Source organism: Lates calcarifer, linkage group LG1 (assembly GCF_001640805.2).
Source record: "Lates calcarifer isolate ASB-BC8 linkage group LG1, TLL_Latcal_v3, whole genome shotgun sequence".
Classification (NCBI taxonomy): domain Eukaryota; kingdom Metazoa; phylum Chordata; class Actinopteri; family Centropomidae; genus Lates; species Lates calcarifer.
In genome coordinates, this window is record NC_066833.1 from 21,051,066 (window position 1) to 21,073,198 (window position 22,133).

General features: G+C 39.6%; 3 protein-coding genes across 5 annotated transcripts; 2 read left to right on the top strand and 1 right to left on the bottom strand.

Annotated features, from left to right (window-relative positions):
* Nucleotides 1-443: 443 nt before the first annotated feature.
* On the top strand, nt 444-4,908 carry rnaseh2b (ribonuclease H2, subunit B). Of its 2 annotated transcripts, XM_018702761.2 has the most exons (11): nt 450-827; nt 1,125-1,193; nt 1,933-2,040; nt 2,597-2,673; nt 2,932-3,046; nt 3,132-3,196; nt 3,383-3,488; nt 3,778-3,859; nt 3,953-3,998; nt 4,283-4,360; nt 4,740-4,908. In XM_018702761.2, the coding sequence occupies exons 1-11, from the start codon at nt 764-766 to the stop codon at nt 4,848-4,850; spliced, it is 921 nt and encodes a 306-aa protein (XP_018558277.1). In that variant the 5' UTR covers nt 450-763; the 3' UTR covers nt 4,851-4,908. The 2 variants fall into 2 exon arrangements, with proteins under 2 accessions (XP_018558278.1, XP_018558277.1); XM_018702762.2 differs by lacking the exon at nt 4,283-4,360 and having other exon boundaries at nt 444-827.
* A 704-nt stretch (nt 4,909-5,612) lies between these two features.
* LOC108901305 (uncharacterized protein C13orf42) lies at nt 5,613-10,777 on the bottom strand. Of its 2 annotated transcripts, XM_018702764.2 has the most exons (4): nt 9,308-10,777; nt 8,756-9,128; nt 8,530-8,674; nt 5,613-6,476 (listed from the first exon to the last, which is right to left on the bottom strand). In XM_018702764.2, the coding sequence occupies exons 2-4, from the start codon at nt 9,035-9,037 to the stop codon at nt 6,232-6,234; spliced, it is 672 nt and encodes a 223-aa protein (XP_018558280.1). In that variant the 5' UTR covers nt 9,038-9,128; nt 9,308-10,777; the 3' UTR covers nt 5,613-6,231. The 2 variants fall into 2 exon arrangements, with proteins under 2 accessions (XP_018558280.1, XP_018558279.1); XM_018702763.2 differs by having other exon boundaries at nt 8,756-10,777.
* Nucleotides 10,778-11,035: 258 nt separating this feature from the next.
* Nucleotides 11,036-12,818, top strand: LOC108901303 (TLR adapter interacting with SLC15A4 on the lysosome). The gene is given in 3 exon segments (XM_018702760.2): nt 11,036-11,228; nt 11,603-11,842; nt 11,844-12,818. Coding segments are annotated over 2 exon segments (942 nt in total). The 5' UTR covers nt 11,036-11,228; nt 11,603; the 3' UTR covers nt 12,547-12,818.
* The last annotated feature ends 9,315 nt before the right edge of the window (nt 12,819-22,133 follow it).

The window sequence follows — 22,133 nt, forward strand, 5'->3', positions numbered from 1 at the left end:
TTGAGCATGCACAAAAACAGTGCAGGAGAAAAAAAAAATACAAGTGACTCACTGAAAACCAACTGGGACTCACAGTGTCACATCCTGAGAGAGAGAGTGAGAGATGCCCTCCTCTTACTGAAGGACAGATGGATCCCCCAATCTGTTATATGCCAGCGTGCCAAGGGACCACTGGTCACCAAACATCCTGCACCTGAGAGCTGAGAGCCCTTTGGCTCTCTGGGAAGACCAAACCATATTTCTGACAAATCAGCTAAGTAACTGAGAGGTGAACTATGCAGGACAAAAACGAACGTTACCGTTTACTTTAATTTTAATCACAATTCTTGGGCGACCTCTAGCGGCCTCACTGAGAAACTGTATGTTGATGACATCACCACGGAACGTACCACTACAGTATCAACAGGGTGAATTCAAAGTCTATCCACGGTGTCCTTTTCGCTTCCTTATGAGCTTTTTTCAATTGCGTGACATTAATTTAATTTTAAAAATCGTATTTACTATTACTAATTTAAAATACGATCGAAATTAGCTCACGGTGAAACAATAAATGCCCCCCCCCCCTTTTTTTTTTCTTGTGGGACAAACGCAGATGGAAGCTGAGAGGCGCCTTTTCTGAGCTCATGTTGTTTGGTAGCCTATGTTAAAGTAGCCTTTACCTCCACAAGGCCGAGGGTGTTTTTTGGGCCGAAAAATAACTATAATCATATGAGTAGTAAACCACGTGAACAGAAACTCACCCTGTTAAGCTGAATTATACAAAATGGCTGCTAAAAAGAAACGAACGCCTAATGTGCAAAATGACAGCTGGGTTGTCGTTGCTGCAGGTAGGTTAAACAGTACATTCAGCATGAGCTAACTAAATAGCTAAGTTGCTACAAACATAGGAAGAATTAACAAAATGAATTACTAACCAGTGGCGGATGGTCCGCTACATGGTATAGGAAATAACGAGCTACTCCTAATGTTAGTTACTAGGTTGTTATTCATTCGTGCATTATGTGGGTAGTTAGCTTTAACGTGCAGCCATACAGGCATTAGCTCCCACAGATTAAACTGTGGTGTTTCATCCGAGAGCTGGCAATGAGCTGTCATGAGCCTAATTTTTATATTGATGTCCACAGACTCTGTCATCGACACACACAGGCCCGAAAGTGACCCAGCTTTTGTGAGACTACGGAATCCCTCTACAGGTATAACTTATTTGCTATAATGCATTTATCTAGGTCTGCAACTAACAATTAATTTCATTATCGTATGGTATATACACTCTCAGATGAAAGTGATAAATATCCATCTCAGGTTTCCAGAGCCCTAGGTGATGCCCTCACATTCCTCATTTTGTCCAACCATCAGCCAAGGTCTTAAAGATATCTACTTAACTGTCATAGAAGATTCTGAATGTCAGCAAGTATTCACATTTGGGAAAGAGAAATAATTGAGTTTTAGCCATCGATGAGCACTGGTTAAAACCAATAGCTACCTGGCACTTTGACTTTGAGAAGAAATACAGCAAAGCCTGACAGACCTTTTGAAATGTTTCTCCCTGTAGTTGTAGTATGTGTCATTTTGACATCTCTGTAGGCTAATTTAACAAGATGCCACATTTTATACGATTATAACAGCTTAGATTGACATTTCTGACTCTTCACATTTTTTTTTGTTGTTGTCAAAATTGTTGTTAATTGCAGCCATAACAACTGTGTTAATAAAAAACTTCTGTGTTAAAACTTCAGAAAATACTAAAAGAGGATGTGCATAAAATGGAGAATCTATTAACATCACATATAAGACAAAGTAAAGTCAGTTTCACGAATGCCTGCATGTTTGCTTTCAGTTTTCCCAGCAGTCTAATTCTGTAGCATGTACATGCAAATGTGGTAGTCAAAGTAACACAGTTCCCTTTTCCTTTTTTTTTTTTATATCTTGCAGATTCAGCATCTCTCTATATGCTGGGCAGTGATGATTTACAGTTGTATGAGGTCAAAGCATTTGAGGAAGATTTCCACTCCTGGTTTGTTGGCCAGACTGTCCAGAGAGGTTGGTCATATTACACATTAAAGTGTTAACTTTGAGGAAAAATAACGATCATTACAAAGACTGGCTTGTACTACCTATAATACACATTAGCAGTATTTTGCAATCAGCACTTGTAGCAGCTTGGAATACCTAACAAGCTCCAAACGAACCAAATCATCATGCTGAAACCTCAGGTGCGGTGTTTCATAGAAATGAAAACAATATTTAACATGTCCAGAAGAATGGTGCCCATATATTCTAACTACAGCAAGCACAGGACAAACAACAAGAAAGAGGAGCTGCTGACATAATTAAAACTAACCATCAAGTCTGTAGTTGACAAACAGGTTCACACACTCCAATCGGTGTGAAGGGTAGTCTGAACAGTCAGCTTTGTAATAGTGTTTGAAATATTGATTAAATTATTTCAGAATTCAAGATGTTTATCATGAAATTGATGAGATAGAGATGTTGCACTGTTGCACTATTCTGTAAGTCTGACTGGTCCCAGATCAGAATTTGACCATGTGTTAATCAGGTTTCTGTGTTTTTACAGTTGGTCTCTTTTGTTAAACAGATGGGAGACTTCTTTTCGTGACACCAATGGATCCTCTTTTTCTCATTTTGCCATATTTGATTAAAGTTGGAAAAGAGGTAAGAAATAGAAATCTAGAAATCCGTTCATGTCACAGCGATGTTTTCATTGTTAGTCTTACGTAGCTGTGACTGTGCCAGAGTGAGGGGTTTGATTTACACTGGAATTACTTTAAAAAAAAAAAAAAAAAACTTAATCAATTTATCTTATATTCTACAGTATAGCAGTACTGTGTCTCTAATACAGCCATAGGAGTGTATGAACAAATGTAAACTGTTTTACCTTTTTTTTTTTTTAAAATGTTACCTGTTGCTCAGGGGAAGTTCCAGCCTGTGGATCAGGTTGTTATGGATGAGGAATTCCCAGCTTGTTCAAGGTTGCTGAGCTGCACACGTTCCCAGGCCTCCCTGCACCACATTGCCGAGGAGAAAGGTGAAGTTTATTTTTGAAGCTAACATCACTCAACTATACAGTTATGCTTAATTGCTTTGTTAAATGCAGTCTTTCATTTTTCCAGAGGTGGGAAGCCTGAAGTTTCATAGATACAGCCAAGAGAAGACAATGAACTGGTTAAAGAAAAAGGTATTCTACTAGTTAATCCATTTTATCTGAAATCTTTCTGTCAGCTTTGCTGGTCCAAAGACAGTGCAGGTCCAAAGACAGTGCAGGGCCATTCCACTGCAACACAATAGACAAAAATGTAAAAGCTGTCCATGTGAAAATACATTATTTTTGCAAAGTGGAGTTGGATACATTTTCTTGTTATAGGTGGAGAGGACAGTCGTTGCGCTCAAGAAGAGAAATATCTCTGTAGGAGAAGGAGTCAAATCCACAACATATGTCAGAGTGAAGTCAGAGTCAGACTACCATGAGGGTAAGTTGATTCATCATCAGAGTGCTTCTGTGTTTAAGATACTGTCTTACAACTTTGTGAAATTCTAGCCTCTCCTTCATAGGAAAAGGCCAAAAATTGTTCTCCAGCTTGAGTTTTTGCAGCAGATACGACGTTGACCAGTAGATGGCAGTACCGCCATATAGTTTCTGTCTATGACACTGAAACCACACCTTTTAGTTTGATTTTTAAATCACTTAACCTTAAATGATATAACATAAAGTAGTATCATATCGGTAATCATTGCCATTCTGTCATCTTCATCTTACAGAGGACTACCTACGCTATGCCCACGGCCTGATATCAGAGTACATCAGTGAAGACCTGAGCAAAGCCCTTCTCATACACTTGGGGTATGTTCAGATATCTAACACTGTAACATCATGATTGTAATTTGTGCTAAGGTGTGGTCCTAATGCCACCATGCATCTCCTCCTACTTTACAGGTTACCAGAGCTCACAAGCCCAAAGGAGACAGAGCCTCCCTCTAAGGTACGTTAGACGTGAGTGAAGTGGGTATAACAAACCTTCCTTTTTCTGCATGCCGTCGAAACCACACCGAACGTTTTCTGTAGTCCTCCACCTCACTCTAACAGTGCTGCATTTGCATGTTTTGGGGAGAAACGATTCCACCACTCTTAAGTCACTGCTCGTGTGTTTTCAGCTTTTGTTATACAGGCTTTATCCTCTATGGTGTGAGGTCACTAGAGCTAGCGGTGTGCGTTTCTGTGGTGCTCTTTGTCATGAAAAGCATTTCTTACTTCCTCGTTTGGCAGAAGCGGAAACTTTCAGACAAACCGGTGGAGGCCGGAGAGGACTACACCAAATTCAACAGTGCAGACTTTGCGCGGAAAGTGAGTGTATACGAAGCAGTCTGCCTGAATAGACCAAGCAATTATTGGAGGGACTGGTGGTTTTGATAATTTGTTTTGATTATTGCAGAATAGCTAAAGTGGTTGTTTGATTGCTTTTGCTTTGTGGAGAGGTTATTCTGAAGACCTTGAACGATGTTAGTTTAGTTCTTGTTTGCTGAATGCTTTCTCTAAGCTTTGTCTGTAGATTATGTTTTTGAAGGCAAGCTTCATCTGTACATTTTATACACATGGGTCAAAGGGGCCAACCTTGTACATTTGTGTTTTTTCTTAGCTTGAATTGAAGTGTACGATATGTAATGAATTCCCTGCGGCAAGGTCTTCAAGTTATCATTTTAATCCCCCCCCCCCTCTATTCCAGCCACCCAAGAAGATGACGGCTGCTCAGAAAAGTCTGGCTAAGGTTGACAAGAGTGGCATGAAGCCGATGTCATCCTTCTTCAGCCCCAAGGTCAAAGCAGAAAAAAAATGAATGTTGTAGGAATTCCGGTTTGTACATGAAATATTTGTAATAAAGAAAAGAAAAAGTTTGTGAAATATTTTCATTTATGTAGATGTGTCGATGAGAACGAGAAAGGAAGGGGGATACTGGCAAGTACTTTTGCATTATTTACCAACTATAATATACTATGATAATAGAAGACTGAAAGGAGCCAATTTGCTTAATGAGTATTTTTACATTTGAAACTTTAAGCACATTTTGCTGATCATGCTTCTGTACATTTTTGATTTGAGTTTTATGTTGTTTTGTTTTCTTTTTTTTACTAACAATACTCGGACTTTTAACTGTAGTGAGGCAGACAGGTCAGGGCTTATTTCTACCTAAAAATGAATTCATTCCGCCCCATTGTATCAGAAGTTTCAGTGACAAATATCTCAGAACCTGGGCAAATGAAAGCAGAAATATCAACATGCCATAAAGGTTAATTCAAGTTATATGTTTTCCTTGTTATTCGATTTTACCTTTCATCTTTAATACCATTTTAACTTGCTGGTTTTGAACTATTCAGACAGCCCTTGGACTTGCCTTGCAAATCTGAACCTCTTTAACAGGCATTCATGCAGCCATTGTTGCATTTTACAGTTGAATTTTACTGCAGGAAATGAAGGTAGTCTGCAGGTCTGAATCATAAAATCATCCTAAATTCCATACCAATCACAATATTGGACATTTATCATTTTGCTTAGTTCAAAAGCACACATGAAAGAAAAATTATCAACAGATGGGTCAGAGTAATCTTGAGATGTTAGAAGGAATTAAGGAATTTTTATTTTGGATTATGATGCAAACATCAAAGTTGTATTTTCCCTTTAATGTGGCACCCTACTGATATATCTCAATCAGATATCAATTGAGATTATTATCTGTGCAACTGTTGAAAGAATCTGTGTAACAAATGATACTGGATAGGGCTTTTTCTCCTTTTTTGACATGACAGTCAGAAAGGCACAGGTGTAAATAATAAAATGAATGATGACTGGATCCATTTAACTGCAAGGTCCTGGTGTTGTGCCTGCTGGCTCTCTGTAACATTGTCATGGCTTACTGAGAGACATGGAATAAATCAGAGCTATTGTTAATGTTATTAGTAACACCTCTGTGTTTCTTACTATGAATGGTCAAAATGTCTGCTTAGAAAAAGGCCCATTTTGGAACAGGAGGAATTGAATTTATGTAACTGGTTATGTTAATTTTGTTTGCTTTATTAACATTACACTTACTTTTTATGTCAGTGTTAACTGTCCAGACAGAACAGAACATGCAGAACATGGTGTCTGTCCAGAACAAACTAGGTTGGGCTCTTACGTCAACAGCGTGGCGGTGCTGCTTGGCTTCAAATGTCCATCAAGCTTCACTGCTTTTTTAATTTGGGCTTGAAGCGCAGAGTCTGGAATGCGCTCTCCACCACTTTGGGCAGGTGGATCGGGTTCCTCTGAAGTCGCAGTCTGCTGCTTGTGGACCCGCTCTGGCTTTTCTTCTTGGGGGCACTTTCAATGGCACAGTTATGAACCACTTTCTGCTTGGAGTCATCTGTGACCCGAGGAACCCGCAAGACCCAATTCGAGTGGAGGTCGTGTTCAGCTGAGCTGGAGGCCACTGTGGGAGAGAGGGGCAGAGAGCCAGTACCTGAGCTGAGGCCGAGACCTGCTTCTTCACTAGTTTTCACTCCTGGACCTTAAGACCCAAAATGCTCCTGGTTTCTAAGCAGGCACCACACAAGTAAGACAAAGTAGCTAACTAAAAAAAAAAAAAAAAAAAAAAAAAAAAAGGCTGGGCCAGTGAATCAATGAGCATCTTACAAATTATGTCCAGCTTTCCCAATCCTTAACCACACTTGACCTTTGCCTATACTGTCTGATTAATGCTAAGAGAAGAAGAGACATTTTTCACACCATATATTTTGACATATCATTGTAGGAAAAGCTCAGGTGTAACTTCTAACACTAACAATGGCTGCATTCACTTCAGGTGTGCCAGTTCAGCTCTATGGCCTTGGTGGCATGTTGCCCAAGTTAACATTATTTGTTACACCTGTGCTAGACAGCCAAAATGTCTGGTGTGAAAATATTCTTCACTTAGGTAGAAGTGGTATATAAACAAAGGCTTGTAAACAAGAGCAGCAAAAGTATCGTGGTAAAAGGTTAAGTTGGGAAGAGTGGCCTTTTTCACAGTGTTAGAAATTATTTATACATTAAACTGTAAGCAGCGTTTTAATGTTGTAGTTGGTTTAGGTGGTGCTATAGTCTTCTATACTGCTACAAACAGCAACTACTAGTGACTACCTACTGTATATATTTAGCCTGATAACAAAGCAAATATATTCTTTGAGTTTATGTTTCACTTAGAAAGATATTTAGTAATTACAGCTGTCACATGAATACATTTAAGAACATTTGCTTTTCAAATTTAGTGAAGTTTCAGAGTGAAGTGGAACAAAACTGTAGTTTACAGGCCCTGCATACCCACACAGATGTTTTATCATATTTTGGTTGATTAGACCTCTGCTCTGGTTGAAGTTGAGTGGAGCTATGCTGAAAAAAAAAAAAAAACATGTTGTCATTCAGCTAAACTAATGAATGATAAAGATGTAATTTGCCCCATCCCAATTGGTGGAACAAAACTAATAGTAAAGTGACAGAGCTGTCACTGAACCAATGAGGCAAAGTGAGTTAAAGCACCTGTGTGGGTTGTATAACAGTTTTAAATACAGTATCTTTATTTAGTTACTCTCCACCTCTGACCTCAACTGTTCAATAAAAATTCTTTACTTAGGTAAAGTTGGAAGTTGGAAGTAAAATACTCATAATGAAGAATGACCATTCAGTGTAATATCAGACACAGTATATTACTGTGTATAATTGGATAAAATTAGTGATATATTAGTTTGTAAGCAGCATTTGACTGTAAAGTGGTCAATGTGGGGTTTATTTTAACTACTGTGGTGTAGTTTAATCTCTAACATTGCATCACATTTTAGGTATTTATGATCTAAGTGTAGCATAATCTGAAATTGACCCAGTATATTCAAACATTCACTCAGGTGAAAGTAGTCATCATCACTACGATGCACACAAAGTATCAAAAATAAAAGTATTGATTGTAGTGAATGAGCCAAAGTCAGTTTTATGTTTTCTTTATATTAAATCACTGGACTGTTATTGTTAATAAAAACAGTAACATGTAATCAGCATTCAGGTGGAGATAACTGTACTTACTTTACATGAGGTTGGGTTTTATGTAAAGCAATACATGTTTATATGATCACCTTATATTTTGTATACTAGTTCTTTGAGTACATGTTTCTACCACTGTCTAACTTAAACACAACCATTCCCAAAGTTAGAACTATATTTAGTAGTTATATTAGTAGTTAGTAAGCCTGATATCGAATACTTACATTTAGTATCAGGCTTATGGATTTATAGACTATTCAAGTCAGGGCAATCATTTTTAATCCCACTGTGACTGGGACGAAAAACAGAACGCTCAGACAAGGTGACAAAGACTTTATCTCCCCCCCAAAAAATATTAGGATTTGAGTTCAGGAATATTTATTATCACTCACGCAGACTCACAGTGAGACAGTGGTGAATAATCATACAATATTCCTACTATCATTACAATACTAGTGAAGATTTTCCAAACCCACCTATGAAATCCACATCTGCGTGTCCATCATCCATGTAAGGTTTGCGCAGAGGCTCGTTGTCGCAGCTGGCGATGACCGCATCAAAGAACTGCAAAGTGTCCTCCTCGCTGGGGACCGGAGGGGCGGAGGGTTTGGCTCTTTGTATCTGTGGTTAAAGAAATAGAGGAACATTTGTCTTTGATAATCGCCCTGCCATGCAGTTCTGGGAGAGATGATGTAAGCTTACCGGTTCTTCCTTATTAGGTGGTGGAGGTGCAGGCTTCTTTTTGGAGGACACTGTGGCCTTAATGTCGCTGCTTTTCAAGTCATTCACACTCTTCGTGTACTGCCGCCTCAAAGCAACAAGTGCCTCCAGGTACTCCAGGCAGTTCTGATTCTGAGAGTAGAGCCATATCCTGTCCTCTTGTCTCTGATAATAGTACAGGGTCGACTCGATGCTCACTGTGCTTTTGCTCCGTTTTAAAGTCGAGCCCACGGCCGCCTGAGTTTTCTCTCCCACCACGAGCATGGAGGTGCTGCGGACCAGCCTGACGGTGCAGGCGTTGTGGTAGTCCTGCTCGGACCGGAACCCACCACCACCACCACCACCATCTCTCCCTCTGTGTCCATGATGGTTGGGACGGAACACATTATTGATTTTCCTGAACATTCCTCTAAACGGAGTCTTTCAGGGTCACAGACTTATCCCTAAATTCCTTAGTGTTTGTGAGGCAACCATCCATACTTTCAAAATAAACTAATATGTCAACAAAACAAACAAACAAAAATGCCTTCGAACCTGAGTGGAGCTGTTCACCGGGACCAGGCGCTGTCCCGGGTGCTGAAATCGCCAAACGGCTGCCCTGGTGTGACACAAAGCAAAAGCAGATCAGAGACAGTTATCTAACCTGATCTCAGCATGTCTTTAATGTTATCGGATGTTGCTCAGCAACATCGCTGTAGCAACGGGCCGGTAACACGACACTTTGTGCTGCCATTACGACTTAGCAGCAGTCCTGTGTCAGATATCCTGAGACATAGTAGACTTGGTAGACACTCCAGCAAACTGCGGGCCTGTGGGTTTACTGCAGGCGCTGTTTGTAAACTAGGTGTTTAAACAAGACTTTAATTCTAAGGATTTGAATGTAAAAAAATATGATAAACTGCATTTGAGTTTATTTGCTCCAAGTTTGGGGCCAAACAGGAAAACACACTCAGATTAAGACACCTATAGTCAGCCATATATTTGAGCAAAACTCGAGAGGTTATGTGAAGTTGAGTTATGTCTAGGATTCCTCGCCTTATTAATAATACATCATGTTCTCTCGTGTTTCACGTGCCTCTATTGTTGGGCTTCCCTGGCCCGAGCGGAGGAAGTCTAAATAAAAGAGTCTTAACTGAACCGGCTCATACACACAGAGAGGGGACTTTCATCTCGGTTAAAAAAAAAAAAAAAATCCCGGCCGTAAATATAGCCCGAAAGTTTCCATCCACTTCTACACTGATTTAGACCTGGGTTTGCTGTGAGAAATAACCTGTTCACACCACAGAGGAGCTCGAATCGAGTAAGGAGAAAAAAAACGTCATTCTAAGGTCACAGGTGAAGCTTAATGTGACAGTTCAGAGTTTACTTTAACAATGCTGCAGAGTTAGAAAGGTTTCAGAGAGGAAATGGTGAGTTATGGTTACATAACTGAGCGTGAAGTCACACTTCTGCTTTGGTGCAGAGACAACAGAGGGAGCAAAGTAAATGCCCTGGACAAGAAATTATTGGACTGAAAACCTGTCGTCACAGAGAGGTAACTCAGAATTTGTGGTGTGACCTAACAGAAAACGAAAACAGGAACCAGCATCTGTTTACTGATATTTTGATCACACTGGACAGGACTTCCTTGTCCGCTTTTATAACCTCAACCGCACACCTGTTTGTTTTGCAGAGAAACAAAACTTCAGCAGTTTCTTTTTAAGAATATAACATCTGCCTTTTCTCCTCTTTTGGCATGAACAAAAACTAACACACAGATACAGACGGGTGACAAATCAAAGGAAGAACCAACGTGAAGTGTCTTAGTAATGTGTTGGGAGCAGCCAGAACAACATGGCATCGATCCCACAAGTCTCTGTTCCTATTGAAATGCCAGCCAGCTGAGCAGCCTTTGTGACTGAAGTTGGACCCTCTTACAAAGTCACAGACATATTTTCCTCTTGCCATTTTGCTACAAAACAAGAATCAACTATGCCCACTCAGCTTTTTACACATTCAGAGCATGACTGGATGTAAACTATTTGACTGTGCCACGCAGTGCACCTGTGTGGAGGCGTCTGCATTTGTCATGTTTCTTCCACAGTGACTAAGAAGGAGCCATATAAATGACATATTAATTGGCAAGGTGACGTCTTGGAATAGATTCATGATTAGCAGCTGCTACTTGAAGTTTGCAGAAACGGGAAGAAAGAGAAAAGACATTTGTGGTGCACTTCCTCTTGGGGGCGGTGGTATAAAACAACCGCTCTTCGCAGACTGCTCTTCATGCAGACTTTGAATCAAATACAGCATTCACATTCAGGGGACTGTATTGATAGACAATGAGATGTTTATAAGGAATACTTTTCTCTGCTGTGATAAAAAAAATAAAAAAATTAAAAAAACCGTGGAAGGACATCTGGTGCACAAAAACAAAAGATCTGTTGATTGAGAGAGACTTTGATTCCAGTCCAAGGTAGGGAGGTATTTGTTTGCTCAGAGTAATGTGATTTATCTGAATGATTTTGAGACAAAGTAAGGATGAATATGTTGAGCTGCTTATCTACCGAGCTCCAAGTAAATCATAAGTAGGATCATTTTAAACCCAAGTTGAAACAACTTTTAAAGAGGGCTTTGCTTTGTTGTTTGTGTTGTTTTATATGTATGTATAGTGAAGTTTTGTGTATTTGTATAAATGCCCATCTAGGGACAGGCATTGCAAACTAGCTCAGGCTGCACATGCTGTGGTGTGTGGTGATGGTCCATGCTGTGTGTCCCAGATCAGATCACATGTACTGACATGCAGTGTGCTGCGATCACTCGGCTCACAGCCTCTGATTTTTGTTGCAGCATGCTTTGTGAAGGCAGACTGTTGAGCATGACCTTCTGTGAATTGGAGGAGCTGGACCCCCTCCCTGCTCGCAAGGCTCTCCAAAGTGCTTATGGGCTGCCAAGAGCATCTGCCACCCTCATGCCAGGCTCCACCAGACACGCTGCACCCATTCAAAACGGCTCCCTTGAACAGACAGGTGATATGGATGACAGGAGTGCGTCAGTGGAGTTGTACATTTCTCCCCTGCAGTCATTGGATATCCAGGAGAGCCCATCCAGGCAGACACATCTCTCCAGAGATAAAAATCCCAGCTCAGGCTTGTTCAGGTGGCGATGCCCCATTCTTGGTTCCCTCCGACTGTCAGAGCATCTGCCAAAACTACAGCGACCTCCATATTGGTGGTGACCAAGTGCTGCCTCTCTCGGCGCATGATGGCGAGCTGAGGCTCTGTACTGATGCCCAGCCTGTTGGCCCCTTTCTTCAGTCCTGTGATGTCCCCCCAGCTGTGGAGGATTCTCCCCCAGGGCAGATTCAGGGTGGGCTTCTGCATCCACTGAGGGGAGGTTCCAGTCGGTGGAACCGGGGAAGCACCTGTGATCGGAGCTTTCTGTTCCAGGGGCGAGAGGGGCCATTCTCCAACTCCCTTCTGAATAACTACCTGGAGCAGAAACTCTTGGATCTGTACCAGCAATATATGATGGAAAACATGGTGAAAGAAGATTCTGACCCAGGCCCCATTTGCCCTCTGCTGGGGTCAGAGCTGGTCCTGACCAGCCTGGACCAGATCACTCTAATGCTGAGTCGGGAAGGGAACCTGGAGGCCAGCCTGGCCAAGGACATGGTCCTGAGCTGCCTGCTGCGGGTAGCTGGTGACATGCAGTCAAGTGAGATCAGCACTCCATTTCTGCAGATTTCAAATGAGGCATCCAAGGAGCAGCTCACAGAGAATAAGGAAGAATGACCCCAGTGTCAAGAAACTCACTCTTCCAATTCTTCCTTTCATTTTAGACACAAACACCAAAATGAGATTAAGCAGATGACTGCAGTTTTAAAATGTATTTCTCTCTTTTTTTATTAGTTGAGCAGATGTTAAAAACAAGTTCTGTATAATTAATAATTACCAGGAGAATGTGCTGTATTTATGTGTCATAATTTTAATATGCAGTCATTCAAATGATATTTGTGTTCTAATGTTTTCTAAAGGACAATAAAGAGAGGAACTGAAAATTGAAACTGATCTTTCCCCTTTTTTTCCAGATCAAATCATCCACAACATGTTCTACTGTAGAACTGCTAGTCAAATTTTTGTAAAACAAATCAAACACTTATCACACATGTATGATTATCATTTCCTCATCTGTTATAAATGTTTCATTGTGTTTTGGTGTAGGAGAACATGGCGTTACTAGTTCAAAATAATATGTATGACAGGTACAAGCCTTCAACAGAATGAAGTGAATAAACTCTGTCAGACAAATTATTCATCAGAGTATTTGTTTACATTTTAAAATGTGGGGAGTAGATCTTTCAGCAGAGATTTTTAGGTTTATCATTTCTGTTCGCTGTGCTGCTGCTGGGAAACTCAATGCAAATCACTGATCTGCATTTACACAGATAGTATAGAACACCACTATTAAACCAGTTTCATACACACCCACACCCACCCACACACACACACACTCGCACACATTCTCGACATATTACATTGGTCATGTGTTTTTATTCCCATGCTCCCCTGCAAATGATGGAGGTCATTAATGACTTTCCAACAATGTCTGCAGTTTAATAAACAGTCACAAGGGGGAAGCATTATCACCTAACTTATTAACCCTGATGACTGACACACACCATGTGTGTCTCTCCTCTTTTATCCCCCCTCTTCCTCACCGTCTGTCCAGCTAATGCTCCCTATCACCTGTGCCCTACTACTCCTAATCTATGATGTCATTAGGACTGGGCTGTAAATCTGTATCACGCAGGCAGTCGGGCACTAACACGCAATTTTTACGCTGTGTCTGTGATAATGTAAACAAAATACAAACTTAAGATAAGGGTATCTTCCCTGCATGATTTAATTTGAGAAAATATTGCCCAAGTATAAATGAGGCACTCAGCAGGCCTGTAAACCAGTGGTTTTGCAAGTAAACATGGCATGTTATTTTTCATGTTTCCCTCTATAAGTGCTTTGAAAGACCCGTGAATCCATTCCAGCTCAATGCAGCCGTGGCCTTCTGAGCCAGTGTTTGATCAGCTTCCTTGTTTCCTGTCCAAACAGAGAGCCACAGGAGGAAACCGTGTTTATCGAGCTGAGCACTGAGTTGGAGCCCTGTGAAGTCTCAAGGCCGCAGAGACACATGTTTGGTATTTCTGCCTCATTCCAGGTACATGTTGAAGGAGCTGAGTCCTTAAAGACCTAAACAAAAACATGCTCACATATAAATATCATTCACCCAATGCCAGGCCTGCCAGTGTGAGCATATTCAAATAAACTGTTTTCCACAGACCTTGAAAATATGAAAAACAAACCTCTTGTTCCAGCAGATGTTAAGAGCCGTTTAAAGGGCTGAAGGTAAAGCTACATACTGCAAATACAATATAAATAGAAAGACAAATAGAATTTCCCTAATTTAATTAGGAGTAGTTTTTCTCTAAGAAAAGGGAAGACTGCATCACAACACTGAAGAAGAAGCCATCAAATAAGAACAGGGAATGAATGGCAAGCTGCAATGATTTAGAAAAAAATAAAAATTAAAACACACTTCTATCATGGTCTGGCAATGAAACTAACAGGGAAGGTGAAGTGTTGGAGTGTCTTTCAGAGGTTCATAAAGTAATTTCCTTGTCACAAAGAGCTTTTAACATGGAGGGCGGTAGAAGCAAGGCCAGAGGATTTCATATCAAAGCCAAGGTCCTTGATACACTCTCACTATTGTGGCTTTAATGCTCTGTAGCACTCTGTGGCTTGCCTTTATTTAAAAAGCTTTTTCTATGTAGCCTTGTTAATTGGAACAGTCATATACTATTTACTTATATTTTTTCTTCCTTTGTGAGTATGTGATTTAAAAACCCTGTCACAGTTGGTCAGGACCTATAGATTGTTAAGATTCTTTAAGCTCTTCACATACTTCAAAGACGTGGATACACACACTAGCACATCTGCAAACAGACATACATGCATTTCCAATCTTTCAATTTTAACTCCCTTGCCCAGTAAGACTTTAATGTATAGCTTCAATAAATAATATTATTATATAATAATGTATAGCTTCAATAAATAATATTATTATATAATAATGTATAGCTTCAATAAATAATATTATTATATAATAATGCTCAGGCACACATGTACCACACAGGTTGAAGAATATAAGAACTACAGCTGTGTATAGATGCACTTGATTCAGTGAGTGTTTGTTCAGAAGCTGAGTTCTCACTGTTAATTTCTTGGACGGCCTTGAGCAAACTGTTTTTTTTTTTCTTCCCAGATTACACCTACTGGAATGACCTAATGTCCAGGTGGCAGCATGCTGGAACATTTAACGACAGCCCCGCTCTGTATCTGGCTGATTGACACTGAGGCACGTAGGTGGTGGAACGGGAGAACACACATTTCCCGGTCAGTTAGCCACTCAAGGTTGCAGGGAGCCTGAAGCGGCGCGGGTGACCTTGGCTAAGCTAGAGCAGACTGAGAAAGACCTTGAGAGACAGCGGGGCAGCAGGATCTGGCGCTCAAAGAGCAAGGGAACATAATGTGGCAATGCATGACTATATATCAAAGCACGCCATATCCACGTGAATGTGGATGGCAACTGGCTGGAAAAACAGATTTTTATTCACTCACATTTACTAGACAATACTACTCAAATTTTGTAAGAGATTTTTTTGAATTTCTATAATAGCTAAGTTCTATGTTTCCAACAGCATTAGCATTATATCCTTTCTGTACAAATCATCAACTACTGTTATATGTTTCTTACCAGACCTTCTGAATGAATTTGACTTAATTTTCACCTAATCTAAATTTTCCATGGAGGTTAAATTCTTTTGAGAGAAAGTTGATGCTATTATTTGATAGATTCATTTACATTTACATTTATTAATTGGCAGATGCTTCTTTGAATATGACAAGAAGAATAAGCCCAGACTTTGTTAGTGATTTGTTGGTATGAGAATTTAAATGTGGAAAACATGAATCAACTGGGCAACATTGTCGAGATGGCAAGTTAAATATACAAATTTGATGTACTCCTTCTAATTAGAGTTACATGTTTTTGGAAATCAGGTCAAATAGGTTTCTTTTTATCCAATTTGCATTAAGCACATTATTTAATCTTATTGTTATAATTGCCATTTTGCTTTGCTTTTATCATATGAATCTTTTATTGGACTCTGTATTGTGTGTATCTTAACAGCACTTTGAATGTTTCAGTTGTTTATTTTTTATGATACTCTACTGCAACAAGATTTTCTTTATGTGGAATGATAAATGTCTGAATTGAACAACTCTGCCTCAAAGTTCAGGTGTTTTGAGCTCAAGCGCACAATATTTACACACCTGTCTTTCATTACCTCATGTAAAAGCTGTGAAAAAAGAAAATATTTTAATACTTTAAACCTCCATGGAAAGCTCAAGGTTAATGGGCTTGAATAAAATGGGTAAGATGTACAAGATTTCTCCTTTTGCAGATGTTAAGCAGATGTTTAAAATTGCAATAGCTTGTGTAGCCTATGTGCACTACACTGCACTGTCTAACACTGACATACTGTATATAAAGAGGCACATATTGGGCCAAATAGCAAAGGGAAGTTACTGTTTGAATTTCAAAGGTTTTAGACAAAAGTTAAGCTTTGATTGCTTTACACAAAAGATGACTAAAGAGATGCAGATGCTGTACAGCTTCCATTGTGAGTACTTACCTGTTACTGACCGAGCAAGATTTAATGGCCAAGGCCCCTATTAGCCCCCTGTTTCTTCCACCCTCTATGCATTTTCCATTTTTTAGTCAGTGATTAGTTTTTAGTTTGTGGCAATTTGACTAAGTATACATTCATTTAGGAAAGGGGTGGTGGTGGTGGAGCCTATCGCAGCTGTCATTGGGCGAGAGGCGGGGTACACCCTGTATCAATCGCCAGTCCATCGCAGGGCCGTAATCACAATATATACTGAAATAATAGAGGCCTCAGAACTAAATATCAAATTGGAACCCCTCTACAAAACACTTTTTCCACTTTTAGGCTGCTATCAATTATTTTTTTTCTGTCCTTCATTATCAAAAAAAAAAAAAAAAAAAAAATTGCAGTCATTTAAATATCACATTTTACTTGCCAGACAATGAAACTGGAGCCTCTGGGTCCTCTGAGAGTCTGGTGCCTGCCATGTAATCCAGCCTTGACTGTTGGGAAAAATTTTTAGCAGGTTTCAATCAAGAGAATTTTTACTGAAAATCTGGACAATGTATAATGATGTTCTTTCCTGTAACAGTCTAACTTTACTGATGCAAACATTTATTAAATTTGTTTGTAGTTGAAAGTCTTGGGGGTAAACATTTAAAACATATATTGCCTGCCAAGGTAGCCCAGCAAAAGAGCGCCTTTTATAAACAGGAAGTTCAACAAGCTCAGTGGGACTTTAGTGGAGGCCTTGGCCTTGGCCTTGGCAAGAGCAAACATGTATATAAAGCAAAACCATGAAAAGAGAGGAGCATTATACTGGTACAAATAAAGTGTGAAGATGAGGTAGAATGGTATGCAAAAGCTATTTATCCAGTTAAACAAGGCCAATGGACAAACTTGAAAGGGTAAAAAGGAAGGAAATCTAACAGGAAAGAACCTCTTGTTGTAAAAGAATCAAGGTTTATATTAATATGGATGAAATGTGACATTCTTTAAATCTGCTGTCAGTTGTCATAGGTGAAGATCCTGCAAAACTTTGTTTAAACATTGCTTACAACATCTCTTGTCAGGAAGGGTCAGTACACACAGATATAGCCCTCTTGTCAGTAAATAATTGGCCTTGCTGTCATTCCTTTTTTCATATAGAAAATATGAAAAAAGAAAATCCATTAGCATGAGTTTCAGTGATGATTCCAATGTTTGCACTAGATACATCACATTTCCACAGTCAGAGAAAGTCAAAATTGGCATCTTGGTCATAGCTCAGATATGAAATCTTGCTGCATCCCACAAAGTGTGTCAGGGTTGTGGTTCAATCATTTTAAGACGAGACTTGGCTGTAAAGTTTACAGCTTGCCATGCTGTTACTCCTGTATCGCTCTGCATACTGTGAGGCAGGTTTAAAAAAAAAAAAAAGTGTGATGACAATGACGACTTTTAGATGGCAGCCTTAGTGTGTTTTATATGTGAAGCTCAATATGCAAAGTAAAGACAGAAGAAGAAGAAGATAAAACATCTGTGAACAAATCAGATGCATGTTAAAATATCAGGCCATAAAGAGGGATTTTATCCCATGCATGAGAAGCTCTACATGATTGTGCAGTATGTGGGTGTAAATGTGTAGTCATAAATGGTCTACTTATACAAACAGTGGTGCTGGTAGCAAACCAGTGTCCACGTCATCCTGTGATAATGTAAACAAACTGATTTCTTAACTGGTAGGTGGGCTACTCAAGCCTGTACAGTTGAGGATATTGGATGTTTTGCTTCCACAAAGCATATGTTAGATTTTGTTAAATTGTGTTAGAATTGTTCTGGCCTCACTATATAACCCAGCCAACTAGCATTGAACCTGACAACTGTTATCTACAATCATCCAGTGTTCAATATGACCAAACATTTAGTGGAAGTCTGCAAACAATCTGTCCAACACATCATTTTCTCCTGAAAGTACAGTCACAGTCTTGCTCACATTTCACATTTCAAGTTACAAAGACAATATTAATAAACATGAGTACTTACAGAAATTGCATCTAACAAACTGTGGTAGAGAGGATGGCAGTGGATTAACTAAGGCAGGTCTCATTGTCCTCACACTGCTGCTTTCTGCCCTTAATTTCCTCATTTAGTCACAACTTCCTGTCAAACAGGAAGGAAAACCAAAAGACTGCTATATCTTGACTTCTGGAGGGTGTCACTGTTGTTTTCTGAGCTAAATACAGTCCAGAACAACAATGTCTGACTGTTTTGGTCCTAATTCTCCCTAGAGGTTTTAACAACATCTAGACCTTGCTGTAAAATGAACTAATTTGAAAACAGACCAGACTTACTTTCTTTTGTTCTGACTTAAATTCATAGAGATGCTGTCAGAGACAAAAACACTATACACTGTTCCTGTTTGAGTGAGGAAACTATGTACTGTTAACCTGATATTCAAAGATTTATGTCTTCAGTAGGAAAAAATGGGCTTGGGCCCTTAGAGAGAGGAAATGAGTACTGAGACAGAGGATCAGACAGTATTATTTATTACAGTAAATTTCATTCTATTCATCAAATTGTTTTCTGTCCAGGGTGTCTTCCCCATGACCCTCAACGATAAGTGGTACAGATAATGAATGAATGAATATTAAATTGTTTGTAAGAGGTTTGCTTCAGTCTTTTCATGGAGTTTGGTCTTCAATAGGGCAAAATAAAAATATTATCAGCCTTAACCCTATCATTCATACACAGTGGAATTGGTCATGATGTGAAAAAGGATGTGATAAAAAATCATGTGGTCCTTAGCAGGTTTTAAAATTAAGTAAATGCAACCTCAGATGAACAGCAACTCATGACATATTACTCAGTGTCCTTATTTATTCAACAAAAAGTAGGCTAAAATGCAGAAGCAATGCGTGGAAAAATTAGGCACACCCTTACTGCTTCCATAGGAATTAAGGAGATAAGTAGCAGCCAGGTGCTGCTGATCAAATGCCCTTGATTAATTGATCATCAACAAATGTGACCACCTCTATAAAAGCAGATGTTCTGGCAGTTTGCTGGTCTGGAGCATTCAGCTGTGTGTTAACACAATGCCAAGGAGAAAAGACATCAGCAATGATCTTAGAGAAGCAATTGTTCCTGCCCATCAGTCTGGGAAGGGTTATAAGGCCATTTCCAAACAATATGACGCCCATCATTCTACAGTGAGAGAGATTATTCACAGGTGGAAAATATTCAAGACAGTTGCCAATCTTCCCAGGAGTAGACGTCCCAGCAAATTCACCCCAAGGCCAGACTGTGCAATGCTCAAAGAAATTGCAAAAAACCCAAGAGCTGCATCTCAGACTCTACAGGACTCAGTTAGAATGTTAAATGTTAAAGTTCATGATAGTACAATTAGAAAAACACAGAACAAGTATGGCTTGTTGGGAAGGGTTGTCAGGAGAAATCCTCTCTTCTATAAAAAGAACATGGCAGCACAGCTTATGTTTGCAAAGTTACATCTGAACAAACCACAAGACTTCTGGAACAATGTCCTTTTGACAGACGAGACCAAAGTAGAGATGTTTGACCATAATGCAGGGTGCCGCCAAACTGATGTGGGTGATGATTTGAGCTTGTTTTGCAGCCACAGGACCTGGGCACCTTGCAGTCATTGAGTGGACCATGAACTCCTCTGTATACGAAAGTATTCTAGAGTCAAATGTGAGGCCATCTGTCCGACAGCTAAAGCTTGGCTGAAACTGGGTTATGCAACAGGACAAAGATCACAAGCACACCAGCAAATCTACATCAGAATGGCTGAAAAAGAAAAAAATCAAGGTGTTGCAATAGCCCAGTCAAAGTCCAGACCTCAATCAGAATGAAATGCTACGGTTGGACCTTAAGAGAGCTGTGTATAGATGAATGCCCGCAAATCTCAATGAACTGAAGTAATGCTGTAAAGAAGAGTGGGCCGAAATTCCTCCATAACGATGTGAGAGACAGATGAAGTCATACAGAAAAAGATTACTTCAAGTTATTGCTGCTAAAGGTGGGTCTACAAGCTATTGAATCATGTGGGATACTTAGTTTGTCACACATGGCTTCTCTATTATGGCTTAATTTTTGTTAAATAATGACACAATGGCATCTGTTGTGTGTTGTTTTGCACCTAAAGGACCAGATGATTTTTTATTATACCCTGAAACGTGAAACCATGGAATTCACATGACTGTACTCCCACTTTTCTCAAATCACTTCAAGTCAACATGTTTGCAGTCTGTTGTAAGACTCTATGTTCTTGGCACTATGTTTGGGTTAGTTGTCATGCTGCAGAATAAATGTGGTACAGACCTCCCTGATGATATTGCATAATGGATGAGAATCAAAACATCTACACTGCCTAAAACTTTTTTTAACTCCTTGCTGCTATACTTTTTTGTATATAAAATCTGCAAAACAACAGGTAACTATAGTCATGTAGTGGAGTATAAGTACTGTTTAAAGTTGCACAAAATTATTGTCTGGAAGGTTTCAGATAATGATGAGTGATTTCAGAACCCTCCATAAAAGAGGAAATTTGAATACTTTCAGGCTGGTGCATTAAAATATAGAAAGCATTGCATTTTCAAGGTGAGTTGGATCTTAAATCACTCAAGTATCCCCGAAGCAAAGAAAAGTCAGACAGCATGACTCACTGCCTGCTGGCAAATCACTTACAGAAGTCTGAAAATGTTTTTCTTGCTGCTGAAGGTGTGTACATCTCACATGAAGAATACCTCACTGACAAATTTCATGAGAATTTTTGGGGATGAAAATGAAAATTAGTCTGTTGTCTTGCAGTATTTTATCACCCAAAAATAAAAAACAAACCACTCAAATTCTGTAGTGTCCTTTATTTTTTATTTTTGTTCAACCCACCATTTTTTTCCCCACACTTTTCCCAAATATGAACCTTTTCCTTCTTTCCATTCACCCCTAACCCCCCCACCCCCAATGTCTCATCTTGGCATGCCAACATTGTTATTAGTGTCATAATTTACCTCCTTATTCAAACATGACCCTGTCCTCAATATGCTGTAAGGCAAAAATATTCATACTGTAGTCACTGTGAGACCAATAAAGAATGAGATAGGAGGGACATAAATTATTTCTCCACAGCTACAGTATTTCATATTTCACTCAATAGCTTTAGCACACATCATACACACACACACACACACACACACACACACAGCGATGCACGTGTGCCTTACATGTGTTTTCAGTATTGGCTATATGTATGAAAAAAGAACATTATGTCATTATGTGACATACATTTGGATAAGATGGATAGATCAGCAAGGACGAACAGAGATAGAAGGAAAGGACAAATGAGGAGATGAGAGATGAAAGCATGTAAATGGGATATGCATGTAGGAGTTAGGTGAGGCAATCTGCATTTTAATCGCTGTTTTGTATTAATGTTTATTCTTTTATGTGAGTAAATCTTTTGTCACTTACTGGGGTAACACAGACAGAGTGAGATAACTGGAATGAAGATATGTGTTGCCAAAGTGAAAACGGTTTTAGGTAGTGAAGAGATGGACCCATCAGTGTGGCACCAGGAGACTATTGTGCTGGATTCGGTAGCACATACACCCTCATGGGTTTGACCTTGGCAGCCTCTCCCTCCTCTCCTCCCTCCTCCCT

Excerpts from the sequence above, each read along its gene's own strand:
- LOC108901305 (XM_018702763.2), bottom strand. The coding sequence starts at position 9,178 with ATGTTCAGGAAAATCAATAATGTGTTCCGTCCCAACCATCATGGACAC. Across the intron at positions 8,675-8,755 it reads CACCTAATAAGGAAGAACCG|ATACAAAGAGCCAAACCCTC; the intron begins GTAAGCTTACAT and ends CTTTAACCACAG. Across the intron at positions 6,477-8,529 it reads CGCAGATGTGGATTTCATAG|TGGCCTCCAGCTCAGCTGAA; the intron begins GTGGGTTTGGAA and ends TCTCTCCCACAG.
- rnaseh2b (XM_018702761.2), top strand. The coding sequence starts at position 764 with ATGGCTGCTAAAAAGAAACGAACGCCTAATGTGCAAAATGACAGCTGG. Across the intron at positions 2,041-2,596 it reads TGGCCAGACTGTCCAGAGAG|ATGGGAGACTTCTTTTCGTG; the intron begins GTTGGTCATATT and ends TTTGTTAAACAG. Across the intron at positions 3,047-3,131 it reads CCACATTGCCGAGGAGAAAG|AGGTGGGAAGCCTGAAGTTT; the intron begins GTGAAGTTTATT and ends TCATTTTTCCAG.